This window comes from Aptenodytes forsteri, unplaced genomic scaffold, assembly GCF_000699145.1.
Source record: "Aptenodytes forsteri isolate BGI_AS27 unplaced genomic scaffold, ASM69914v1 Scaffold56, whole genome shotgun sequence".
NCBI lineage: Eukaryota > Metazoa > Chordata > Aves > Sphenisciformes > Spheniscidae > Aptenodytes > Aptenodytes forsteri.
Window position 1 is genome coordinate 4,578,059 of NW_008796213.1, and position 13,191 is coordinate 4,591,249.

Below are 13,191 nucleotides of genomic sequence, written 5' to 3' on the forward strand. Positions count from 1 at the left end.
CGCCCCCCCCCCCCAAAATTTTTTTTTTCTGCTTTCTGTGAAAGTTAAGTGAGGAATTGAGGCCTTTGAGACTTGGATAAAGAATTGAAAATTCAAGAAGGGTTCTTTGTATTCTGAGGGTGGTCATAATCATGTAAAATTGGGTGTACTTCGATGGGTCATAGGGTATCAAAAGTTGGAGTATCCACCAAACTTGGTGATGTCAGGGTAAGTCAGGCACTTCCTTGGAATTGAGGGAGATGTCTTTTTTAATTTATCTTCTGATCTTGATCTGCTGGAGAGAGGTACAGAGAAATTCCTCAGATTTTAGCAGCTGGTTTGGAATCGCCCGTTGTTGAGTGGTGTGAGCAGATTTCAGGGAGGTTCTTCAAAGCATTTGTGTTTCCTTAAGTTCCCTTCTCAGACATCTATCTCACTTTTCTATTCCGTATTTGTTTCTCTCTCTCCCTAACAAAAACCAGCAGGCTTGCAGTTCAGAAAGCATGTCTGTTCTTCAGCTACGTTCCCTGGCTGAACTCAGCATACTTTCTGCAGCAGTTGAAGGCAAACTAGCAGACTTTGCTGAACCAGCAGAGTAGTACATTCATGTGCTTTTCTGCTGACTTTTTTTTTTGTTTTTAAAACGGAGCTAGGTGTTTTGTTAGATGCCTGCTAAGTGAGCGTGTACCTTACCTCTTGGAAATGAATGATGTGCAGTTCTGTTTTGTTCGAATAGATTTATTTTGGTATGACACTGAAGCTTTTTGGACATTCCTTTGTACTTTGACATTGGAACCATAAAAAAAAGCTACACCATTCTATAAAGCTGTCTGTTGTGGAACAGCAAAGTTAACTCAATAATAGTTAAACAGATCAGCATCCCGTTGGGGAATATTATGAGGTTTAAGGATGATACATCCTTCTAATCGGCCTGTCTTGTTTTGCCTTTGAAGGAGCAAAGAGAAAAGAAAAAAAAATTGCCAGTAGCAAGATAGGCAACAGATCAGGGGAATTAAAGTGGAAAAGATACTGAGACTTGCAGGAAATATTGCATCAGAGATAATCCAAATTCTGTCAAAAACTTTGGCTATTTTATAGGAATTTTCATAGAACAGTTTGGGTTGGAAGGGACCTTTAAAGGTCATCTAGTCCAACCCCCCTGCTGTGGGCAGGGAATTTTCTACTGAGATGGTTAGTTTGGCTTTGATACTTTGGTAGCTTTAGCAGGATGTTTAAGAAATTAGAATTCGAGGCAGGCCGTGGGTTCTGTGCAAGTGATGTTGTGGCTTAGAACCACTGGTCCATATCTATAACTAGCCTGTATATGTGTGTTGTCAGGAAGGACTGGTTTATTTCAATTCAAGAGAGACTGCAAAAAAACCCCTTTCAAATTCAGTGTTTGGTTGTTTCAGACTTAAAACAGTAATAATGCTAAAATAGTTTTTAGCATATGGAATTAAAACTGTAGGAGTGAATGGCATATCATGGAGCCTGGCATTGTGGGGTGAGAAAAATAACTGGAACTCATTAAAGTGCCAGACATCTATCTAAAATCATGTTTAGCTTATCCGAGCCTGATTTTGGCAGTTCAGTACCCTACTTACATAGCTGTGCTTTCTAGCAATTACTACTGAAAACTTCAGGAGCAAAAGAAGTAAGCATAAAGAAAGTGTAAAACTCCCTAGTATATGTTCCACAAGGGCTTTCCTGGCTAGCATTAAGGAGAACATTAAGGATTTTGTGCTGGCTATTAGCATAGGAAGCTTTCCAGAAGAAAAGAGACTAATGGGAAATGCAGTTGTGATCTTCCTGAAAGTAATCATTGTAGGTTGTGGGCAACTAGGACACAAATATTTCGAAAGAGGAGATCCTTTATAATTTTTTTTCACATTATGATTTATTGAAAGACTTGGCAAAATTATTGGATGCTGAAGAGAAGTTTGAAAATAAAAATCAATTATACTTGATTCGTAAGAGTGAGTGGAAAGGAGCTTCAAACCAAAGAGATGTTACTGAAGCAAATGCTAAATTTGAATAAGACTAAAGGGTAGACAAGTGAAGGAAATTTAGGAACTTAACAGAAGAAAACTGTTTAATGCATGTGCAAAGCCATGAAAGTGAAAATGAGAAGTGTGGGACTGATGAGAAGAGAAGATCATAGTGATAACTTTAATGTTGCTGCAGCATATTGAGCCTGTAGTGCATTTTAGTCTAGGTCCTAATTCTCATAGCTTCTGTGTCCAAAAGAGAACGTGTGTAAAATTAGTGTAAAATTATTTTTGATAGTAAGAACACTTTCTGTATCTTTACCAGTTACTGATCTGAGAGTTTTAAATGTTGTAGTAGGAACGAAGAACAGTTGGACTTTATGTGCGATACTGGGAATTTAGTAACAAAAGAAGGCATGAGTTTAGATCTGATACTAGATCTGGATACTGAGACAGCAGGTCTGACTGGCATAATAGAGCGATTAATGAGGGCAATTTAGAACAAAAAGTTTCTCTAGTTTTGTATGGTGCCAGAGTAGCCACTATGTATTCTTTCAAAGAAGAACTAGTATGCTAAATAGCTTATGAAAGCTGTAGCTGTGGCCAAAATGTCTTTGAAAGCCACCGGTTTAGGGCAGTGAGTAATAGACTCAAGAAGAGTCACAGTATGGTTTTGTTGTGCTTCAAAGAGAGGCAGCTGTTGGTGGGATGTTGGGGAAAGGAGGATATGTTGATTAGGGTTTAGGGTTTATGCATTTTGAGGTATCAGCATGTGGTTCATATTTAGAATTGCATATAGGCGAGAATGTCGCAAAAGACGGGTGCTGTCTTTGGTGATCGATATTTTTTGGATCCAGTAGGGGAAAACACTGCATCTAGTTTACACTGGTGAAGTTCGGAACATTAGTTCACTGACTATTCCTCTGGACTACTTTTCTCTCTTCCTTCGAAACTCGGAAACCTTTGCTTGCTTATTTAATCTCTTTAATACTCAAGGTACCTTTAATTGGAAGAGTGGTTAGTTACTACAGTAGCTGAGAAGACGGCTCTATTACCTCAACTCTTGCATGTAAATCTGTTTTTAAGTAAACAAACAAGCTTTTACAACAGCAAAAATAGTACTTACTTGCAACATGCTGAGTAATTTCAGCTTTCATTAAATCTGAATGAAGGCTGAATGAAGACTTCCCGGGGTTATAAATACTAAAACTAGTAACTGAATTAAATATAATTACAAGGAAAACTCAATTAAAAATAAATATCTGTCTAACCAGCATAAAGACTTACAGGTTAACTAGGGAGAGTTTTCTTTGAAATCACTGAAGCACTGCTTGTATGAGTCACAAAAATAAGAGTGAAATAAGTTTTAGGTTTTGTAAGAGTATAGCAAACACTTGCAGTAATTGTAGTTCCACGTACTTTAGCTATACGACATATTCTAATAACTAGGAGTTCTAGCAAAATCCAAGCTGTATCTGAAAATGCGTATTTCAAATTAAGAAGTGGATAGAAGCAAATCTAGCTTCTACCTAGAAGGCATAACTATTTTGACAGCACGAGTTGTGATGTCTATGAAAAATTTTAGAAATCTGTCTGTCTTCCACTTGGTGGCTTTGAAGAGTATAAAGTTGGAATATATATTTTTGGACTACAAAGGAGGAGTTTCAGTTCATTTGGCAGCACCTGATTATTGGTTATCGATTCACAATCTTCATCTCATTCCAACTATAGCAGGTCAAACCAGTTGAGAAAACCTAAAGCATATTAAAAAAAGAAAATAGACAAAGATCTTGGAATCTAGGAGGAATGAATAACTTCTGAAATCCTTTGAACTTACTTAAATGCCCTGGCATGTAGCAAGTTTATCTGCCTAAGTTTGCTAAAGGTGACCTGGAAAGGCTGTTGTGGATTTTTTTGTTGTTGCTGTTGGGTTGTTTTTTTTTTAAATTGAGTTCCTGCTTTTTTCTTTTTTTTTTTTTTTGTCTTTGTTTTGCTTCTTTGACTTAAAGAATGCCTGAAACACTTTTTTTGTTGTTGTTTTTTCTTTTGCTTATTTTGTTTTCACTATTGGGTTTTTTACACTAGAAAAACAAATATCCAATCTCTTATTCTCTACTGCAATTTGCAAAAACACCTCTGGGTATCTGGGAGCACAGCATGATGATACGTCTCTGGCAACAAGACTGATCTGAAAACTTCTTTCTCATCCTGCAGTAGTTCGCTGCCCAGTCAGCAGTGCTGATTGAACTGATCCTTGGGCTACAATGATGTAATCAATCCGGTTTTACACCACAGTCTTGCAGAGGGTTGCGTTGGCACACCTGAGGAGGCAAAGGAGAAGGGAGTGAATTTCTTTGATGGGAGTTCCTGCCAGAGAAAATGTAACATTGAAGTAATGCCTCAGTGATACTTGCTTGTTTTAAATTTTTTTTCAAGAAGCTGTGCTGAGTCCTTAAGAATACTTCTTTTTTTGCAAAATGTCATTGAAATTAAGGGTTAAGAGCAAGTAAAAATTTTCAATTTCCTGCTTACAATTCACTTGCTTTAATTGCTTTACTTCCATTTTCTTGCCTTTTTTTATGATGTCCTGACTTTGATATTTCTCCCTAGTCAACTAGTCTAGATAGGACTATAATTTTTATTGTTAAGAGAAGAAGGGGAAGAAGAAGAAAAACCAAGCAGAAGATGATAAAATTTTAAGAAGATTTTTAAAAATAAAACTTTCAGGCCTCCTTTTTGTAAAGAAACAGAAAAAGGGGCACAAGCCCAATTTTTTCTCCTTTGCAGGTCACCTTTAATGAAAAGGAACTGCTTCAAACTCCAGGTGACAACAAGAGGGGTCAACAACCCTTGTGTTGTAACTTCATTTCTCAGAAGATATTTGCTTTGAGAGGCAACATGATCCAGAAGAATAAGCACAGCGTTGGGAATCTGGAACTCCTATGTTCAAATTCCAGTTCTGTCAGTAACTTGCTTTGTGGCCTAAGGCAAGTTTTGTGCTAATCTTCCTCTTTTTCTTGAAGGGCAAACTGGGACATAGTTCTACATATATATTATCTATCTGCATAGGATATAAATATTTGCTTCCTCTTTAACTTAATCTATATTTGTCTTGTGAGGGTGCAGAAGTTGGATTTTTTTTTTTTAATCAAACTGAAAACTAAACTAAAATTAAAATTTTCTCCTTGTTGCTCCTGCTAGCAGAATTCTATCCATGGGATCTGTAGGATATAGCAATCTTCAGATGTCTTGAGGCTTTTGTTTGCAGCAGTGCTAAACGTTGATAGAAACGGATGGTAGTCACCTAAACAAGTATCTGCATAAGCATGTTCATTATTTTTACCACGAAAAACCCCTTGAAGGTATGATTACAGAGGTATTGTAAAGGAGGAGTTAAAAATTAAATGTTATGAACATGTGAAGTGGTGGTGTCCATCATTCATAGTTTCCAACCTGTTGTTCAAATTGTGAGTCCGTAGGAATTTTTTCTTGTGTATATATTGACTCTGTGCAGGGAGGTTTTGGTCTTCTATTGAGTTTGTTTTTCTTAATTAATTTTTTTTTCCTAGATCTCTTGGGTATAGTCCAAAGAGCCCCAGGAATTAACAGGCCACAGTTTGAAAACTATTATGCATTGGTTGCAAATCTGTTCTAGGGTAGCTTTACTGATAAGCTTAACTGGAATGCTATCTTTAAGTGGTGATGCAGAGATTCTTGAGAAGAACCCTGCTGTTCAATACTTTGTGAACCCCTCTGTTCACTGCTGTGTGTAGTTCTGAAACTCTACGCAGGTGAACAGAAACCAAAATTAAAGCTTCTGTGTGAAATGAGGGAGGCGTCTAAAATCGGAGCAGTGCTGATTGTGTTCTGTCTTTAGTAAATATTTCACAAGAGCATATCATATGTAGTAAACATTATATGGCTTCTAAGTGTGCAGTGTCAGGCAGAAAGTAACGATTTGACTTCTGTCATGTCAGGTAAAGGTTTTAGAGTAACACTGATAAAATGACCACTTTCTTTGGAAAGTCACATTCAATTACTTTTGTGCAGTTATTTATAGTGTTCCTGTACCTCAGGCAGTTTTCCGTTCTCATTTCACAGTTTTCGGAAAACTGTAAAAGTGCACTGATTGTGTATGAACAATAGCTTGTATGTATATTCCACGTTTATTTTAACAGCTACCTTTTCTTCCTCATGTCAGGTCTGCACAAGCTGTGAAGACAATGCAGAAGCTAATGGTTTTTGTGTGGAATGTGTCGAATGGTTGTGCAAGACCTGCATCAGAGCTCACCAGAGGGTTAAATTCACAAAGGATCATACAGTAAGACAGAAAGAGGAAGTATCTCCAGGTAACACGCTTGATTTATGATTTCACAAAGAATGTGTGTTTGCATTGGAAAACTGTATTAGACCACCACATTTCTTTTTAAAGTGATAGATTTCAAAAATTCTATTCCTTAATCCTAGTAAACGTGAAAGGACAGGTTCATTATGATATAACCCTTTGGTGCATATGAATTAGTGGGACTATGTTATTTTTCTGGTTGGTAATGGATATGTTTTAATAGTTTCCTGCCTCCCAGTGACTTATTTCAATTTCACTGCTGGAGGCTGCAACCATTTTAACCAATTCTGGTGTTTCTTTGGCTGCTCTCCATCTAAGTGGATCTCTTAAACGATCCAGCTAACAAAAGAGAAAACTTTATTTTAAGCATTAGATGCATTAGAATGTAGCTACTGATACGGGAGACTTTGTCATGGCTGGGGGGATGAGGGGTATGACAGCCGTTTTTCTGTCAGGTTTTCTGTCAGATATGCTGCATAGTGGTAAGAAACCCTACAGATTGGTATTTCATATGATTTTTATGCAAAGTGTTTTAAACTAATAAATAAACATAGATTTTATCTTTCACCCGGAATGATTGCAAGTTATTGTCTAGACTTTAGAGATCAGCTGCAGAAAATACTTCTTTATGCATTTGGCTCCTCTAGTTTTTCTAGAGGTCTAACAAATGGTTTATATGAACTTTATTGTTGTATACCACAGCAAAAGGAGCACTAATAGGTTATATTTTTTCAGCACTCTGATAATAAAGCATGCTCTGTTAGCAATAAAGTGTGCCAGAATTCACGTTTTAGCTAAGTATATTTGTTAGACATGTTTTGCCTTAGAAATTAAAGGGAAGTGTGTTATGAATTGGGGTGTTTTTCCTCAGTAGGATCTATGATAATTCAGGTTGGAAGGGACCTCAGGAGATCATCTAGTCCAGCCTCCTGCTTAAAGCAGTCAGCTATGAGATCAGATCAAGTTGCTCAGGGCTTTATCCATTTGGGCCTTGAGAACCAACAATGATGGACGTGGTGTACAGTACAGCCTCTCTGAGAAATCTTGACCATTCTCGTGGTAAAAAAGATTGTACTTTTATTCAGTGAGAACCTCTTTTGTTTCAGTTTATGCCCATTGTGTCTTGTCTTTTTTAGTGACATTGTAGGACAATTATAAACATAATAGGATGCTGACAAACGTTCTACTGGTTCTAATAAGTCTATTGGACTTGCTTTATTTATCTTGTAAATATATAAATTATTTTTATAAATGTTTATATATTATTATAAATACATGTATTATAATACATATTTATTTTCATTCCACCATATCTAGTCCTGTGAATTTTCTATCTAATGCAGGCTTTCACTTCTGTGATCTTTATTGCTCAAAGGGTAGCTTCCAGTATGATACTTTGGAGAAATATACTATATTTTGTATCCCACTTTCAGATGTGGTTAATTGAAGGGGAATACTGAGTATACTTTCAGGAGGGGACAAAAGCAGTAGATAAAAGTGTCTGACTGTTACGCTGAACGTGACTTGGTGGTAGGAATGATCTCTGTGCATTCAGGCCTCCTCTGAGTCTGCTGGTCAGTTTCAAAGAATTTTGACTGAAAGATACAGATCTGAAAATAACTTCTTCCAGGTTTCATGAAAATAAGTAAATGAATGGGTATGGAAAAGAGACTTTATTGATCTGCAGTGATGGGCTGCAGTGTGAAGCCAGTTTTCTTTACAGGCCATATAATCCTCATGAACTCAGTGTCCAACCTAACTCATAAGAAATTAGGCTTTGTTGGTTAAATTGTCTAAATAACAGATTTCATTTCTATCATCTGGTGGTGTTTCCTATGCTCTTTGGTATTTGCTCACTAGAAACTGCAGTGAGACCTCTCACCCTTAGAATGCGGTCCTGAAGGGAAGTTAGTAACTTCTGGTTATTATATTCTGTATGTTTTACACTTTTGAATGCCCGTGTCTTGATATCCTCAAACCCCCTTTCAGCCATTTGACTGAGAAAGAAGACAGAGCAACGAATTAAGTCAGCAGCCTCTTCATTTCCATTTAAGAAAGGAACTTGCTGGTTGTGCAGTGTCTCTTGCGACTGCAACAGTACTGGCTAATCCTTTTGTAAATAGTTTTGCGGGCCTTAACAAGTTACGGTAAAATAGGTTCTAGACATTTTCCATGAAAGAGGGTGTTGATCAAGAGTGAGGCACTGCAGTTTGAGCTTACAGCTGTTATATTCTTGATAAGGTGGCCTTATACACGCTTCTAGCATCTAGGCGAGGAATATGGTAAGGAAAAACAGGAGAATGCAAGTCTTCAATCATTTCAAGAGACTGGACTGACATCTTCCTTTATTCAACAGAGGCAGTTGGTGTGACCAGTCAGCGACCTGTGTTTTGCCCTTACCACAAAAAGGAGCAGTTGAAGTTGTATTGTGAAACCTGTGACAAGTTGACCTGCCGAGACTGTCAGTTACTAGAACACAAAGAGCACAGGTATCGAAACAAAGTGTATGTTTTATGCTACTCACTTACAGGAAGATAGCTGGAAGTTGATTGTAGCTCTAGCTGTATGGAATAGAGTCAGGTGAAAAAAGTGCAAAATAAAATTTGCTGCTTGGAAATGAAGCCCACAAATAAACAGGGATTGTATTCAAAAGAGTGTGGCTGATGAGTGTGTGATAGGTTTTATTCTAAACTAATTCTTCCAGTTTTTAATCTGGTGACTTAAGCACAAGACCCTTCTTTACTGTCAAGTTATTTGGATAGAATTTGTTCTATGCAGCTCTTCAGAGAGTCCTTAGAAGGCACAGGGGCTGTGTTATGCAACTGTACACTTATGTGTAATTTCTCCATTTGTCCTTCAACAAGCTGATTATATAACAGAACATTGCCAAACAATTTCAGAACAGAGCAAATGGGCATTTTTTTCCATGAAGAGCCCTTTAAAAGGAAGAGTAAACTTAAAGTCTGGCTACACTGTACTTTGAGAATACTATTTATAACACTCACATCTTTGGGTTGCTGTTCTTTGGTCATCTCTTACTGGCCACAGAAGCTGAAAAGCAGGATTATATACAACTTCTGAGTACAAGACAATAATCTTGCTGGCTAATGCATGCAGTAATGGTCTGGGACAGATGTACTTTTAGGTTAAATATTCAAATATGCTCGCTATACCTGATGCAACCATCCAAAGAACTTTCTTGCCTGACCAGGTGAATATCAATAGGTGGAGAAGTGTTGACCACTGTTGCTCGTTGGAGTAGGCTAAACCTTGCTCTTGGGGAGTTGCAGTCTTCCTCTTCAATTGCTCCTTTTCTTAGGATTTGTATCCCTTTCAGAATGTTCCACCTCTTTCCTGCGCCCCTCCCCCCAATTGTTGATGATTTCACTTCCTTGATTTAAAAAGTTGCTGACTTCTACTGACTCGGCGATCTCTCTTCTTTCTTCTGTTTCTACGTCCTTATCTTGCATGAAGTAATAGCTTACATGCACTGTCACTTACAAAGTGATGGCTACAGCACAACATTAGTTTTTCTTTTGCTAAAATTGGGCTATGGTCATGTAGTATCCCTTCATATTTATGAAAATCATAATACGCAAAACATAAAAATTACGGGAAATATACTATAAATTCAAATATACTATAAATTAAATATATCAGCATTTGCTGACCTATACTTCCATGAGGACAGTTAAATTCTGAACTTGAGCAGCAGCTTTCTTCAATTAAAGAAGTCTTTTGTAAGGCACTCTGCTTTTTAGCAAGTATATTACACCTTTTGCATGTGTAAATACTCACTGTTATTTACTACAGGTACCAGTTTATAGAAGAAGCTTTTCAAAACCAGAAAGTGATCATTGAGACACTAATCACCAAATTGATGGAGAAGACTAAGTACATAAAATATACAGGGAAGCAGATCCAAAACAGGTATGTATCAGATTTTGAGGTTAAAACTGACACAGAGGGCAACTAATACACTGTAATTTCTTGAAATGTTTAGATTAGTGCATTTTGTACCTCTCTGCTTTTATCCTTCCAGAAAGAGAAATTCTAAAATCATCAGTTTGCCATAGTGACTATTGCCTGTTTAACATGCTTGGGTGTGTTAGGTAACTCTTCTGCTCAGCCTGTCGACTTAATGGGCAGCAATAGCTTGGGTGCAACAAAACTTACGCAATGAATACTGTAGAAGACAAGTCTTACATTCTTCCCCACCATCAGCACACTTATTTTCTTAGTGTAGATCCCTCTTAGAAAGTGAAAGGTTATGACTCACTTTTTCATAATGCTTGTGACACATATTTGAAGATTTATGTAATACTTTTTGCTTGCGGCTTTATTCACTCGGTACTACAATCATAGGAGAAAAATAAATCTGTAAAATGTGTGCTGCAGTAGGCCTTTGTAACTGCTCCTTCAGCAGAGTTCAAAGGCAGTACCCAGGAAGATTCAACACAGTATGGGATGCTGAGTGCAACTTGAACTCTTCCTCTCTCTTTGCCTGTCTTTGAGGATGGTGGAGATGGAAAAAACCAGCAGACACCCTTCTCTTCTTTTGCTGCATCTAAGTGGTTATTCTCCCTTGCATCTTAGCAGTAGTGGTTTTCACAATGTAAGATTATGCTTTGCTGTTACGAGTTTGAGCACTATTTTTGAAATAGCTAAATGAGAAAATCTATTTATTATTTTTGTTTCTGGAGTGCCATTCTACCTTAGATGGAAATTAGACTTAAACAGTTTTGATTGCCATGGACCGTTCCAGAAATGTGCCGGACAATTAAAAATCAAGAATTTCAATTACAATGAGCATTTAATTTTTATCAGTGGCAGATGTCAGTAATTTTACAGACTGATGGCATTAGAATTTGCCACCAGTTAATTAATTTTATCATAGGTCACTGGTACTTGCTCTTTCTATTTCTCCCAGTAATTTTCCTGACTATAAGTATCTGATGGTATATGTATTAATTGGTGCATGTGACCAAGAAATATTGTAGTCTCAGCAACAAAGTGTGTGTGTGGGGTTAATACTGTTTGGAGGGTGGGTTTGTGAGCTAAAGAACATTATTTTCTATACTGTCTATTTACAGAATTCTTGAAGTGAATCAGAATCAAAAGCAGGTGGAACAGGATATTAAAGTTGCCATATTTACACTGATGGTAGAAATAAATAAAAAGGGAAAAGCTCTGCTGCATCAGTTGGAGGTAATTTCTATCATAAGAAACAAAAATGTCAGTCTTAATATTTTTTTGTGTGGATTCACATTAAAATAAAATCAATTTCTAGCATTAGCCACCTGTGCATGTCCTATCGCAATTCCAAAGTGGAGAGATGTCCCACACAAGCCATTTGAGCAAGTGGGTTTTGGGGGGAGGAAGGTTTGGTTTTTGGGGGGTGGTGGTTGTTGTTGTTGTTTTTTTTGTAATTATTTGTGTTCCGTGCTCTGTGAATCAGGGCTGTCTCTGAGCTCAGTTTCTTTCTCCATGCTTTTGCAAGTCATAATTCTATGCATCATGCATGAAAAGTCTTTCCATCAGAATTTTTCATAAATTCAGCAATCCAATATCAAATCAAAGGAGAGAATTGTCTAGAATGGATATCTGGAAAAATATTACCTCCAATTTTGTTTTAAAAAGTGAGTGTGTGTATAGAGAGGCACATACATATATGAAAATGTGTCATAAGAGGAAATGGGAATCGGCACAGAAAGTCCCGATATCTTGCATAAATGTATACTGACTTTTCTGTTTGATAGCTGCAGTCAGGGGGCAGGGGTGCTTTTTAGAAGAGCTAAGTGAAACCACTTGATCATTGTGAATTACAAATATGAAAGCTGATGCCTGTTAACTGTAAATTGAACCCTTTAACTGGAACTGCTTTTCTACTTGCAGACCCTGGCAAAAGAGCATCGGATGAAACTTCTGCAGCAACAACAGGAAGTGGCAGGTCTCTCTAAACAGCTGGAACATGTCATGAATTTTTCCAAATGGGCAGTTTCCAGTGGGAGCAGCACAGCACTACTGTACAGCAAACGCTTGGTAAGGTTAGGAAGATAGCTCTCTCCATTTACTTAGAGACTATAGTTAAGGCAGATACGCACACACGCGCTTGTCAGTAACACCAGGGAATTAGACTTCGTAATGACTTTCTACAAATTTGAATATTTGTATATAATTTTTCATGGTTTTCTCTTAAACATAAATACAGAATGTTTCTAATAATTTAGCTCTGTGGTCATGGTTCTGTCCTGTTACACTACCATAGAATTGCTGTAGATCTGCAGAAGTAGGAACAACTCCTTTTCTCTGGGATGAAAACCACGAAGCCATGAAACACCAGGAAAATTGTTGCGTGTCCTACATCATCACTGAGGTTCTTTTCAGTACTTGTTACAGCTTCTGAGTTCAGAGAAAGATGGTATTTATCACAGAGCCTGATATCCAGTATTTTAATGTAAAAACTAATGTATTGCTTTGTTCTGTCAGACTCATCTTCCATTAAAAGTCTTCAAAAATTGATAAAAATGAAGCTGAGGCTTTCGCTTGTCCATGCAAATGGTTATGAAACTAAATATTTCAATGCTATAATGACACTTGAGACCACATGCACTCGGATCTTGCTAAGCTGACTGCTCGTCATGAACAGAAATCCTAAAAAACTTGAAATAAAAAGCAAACAAAAAGCTGCCCATGATTTGTCCAGAGGTTACTAGATTGCCACAGATTTCTGTCATCAGGCTAGTACAGTGTTGAGGAAAGAAGCTAGATCCTTTTTTTCCAATCCCTATAACTGGATAACAAAGTTTTTTCTTTATTTTCTCATTGCTTAGTTGAGAACCTACTGGGGGGGGTTGTGGGTTTTTTTTGTTTGTTTTG

The 13,191-nt window shown here is 37.3% G+C and overlaps 1 protein-coding gene across 1 annotated transcript in view; it reads left to right on the forward strand.

The window, feature by feature from the left end:
- Nucleotides 1–13,191, forward strand: part of TRIM24 (tripartite motif containing 24) — a 41,447-nt gene that overhangs the window by 6,719 nt on the left and 21,537 nt on the right. Inside the window, exons 3-7 of the mRNA XM_009288411.2 lie at nucleotides 6,169–6,316; nucleotides 8,669–8,801; nucleotides 10,126–10,242; nucleotides 11,406–11,520; nucleotides 12,208–12,354. Coding sequence (XP_009286686.1) covers nucleotides 6,169–6,316; nucleotides 8,669–8,801; nucleotides 10,126–10,242; nucleotides 11,406–11,520; nucleotides 12,208–12,354 — 660 coding nt within the window. The remainder of the gene's footprint in view (nucleotides 1–6,168; nucleotides 6,317–8,668; nucleotides 8,802–10,125; nucleotides 10,243–11,405; nucleotides 11,521–12,207; nucleotides 12,355–13,191) is intronic.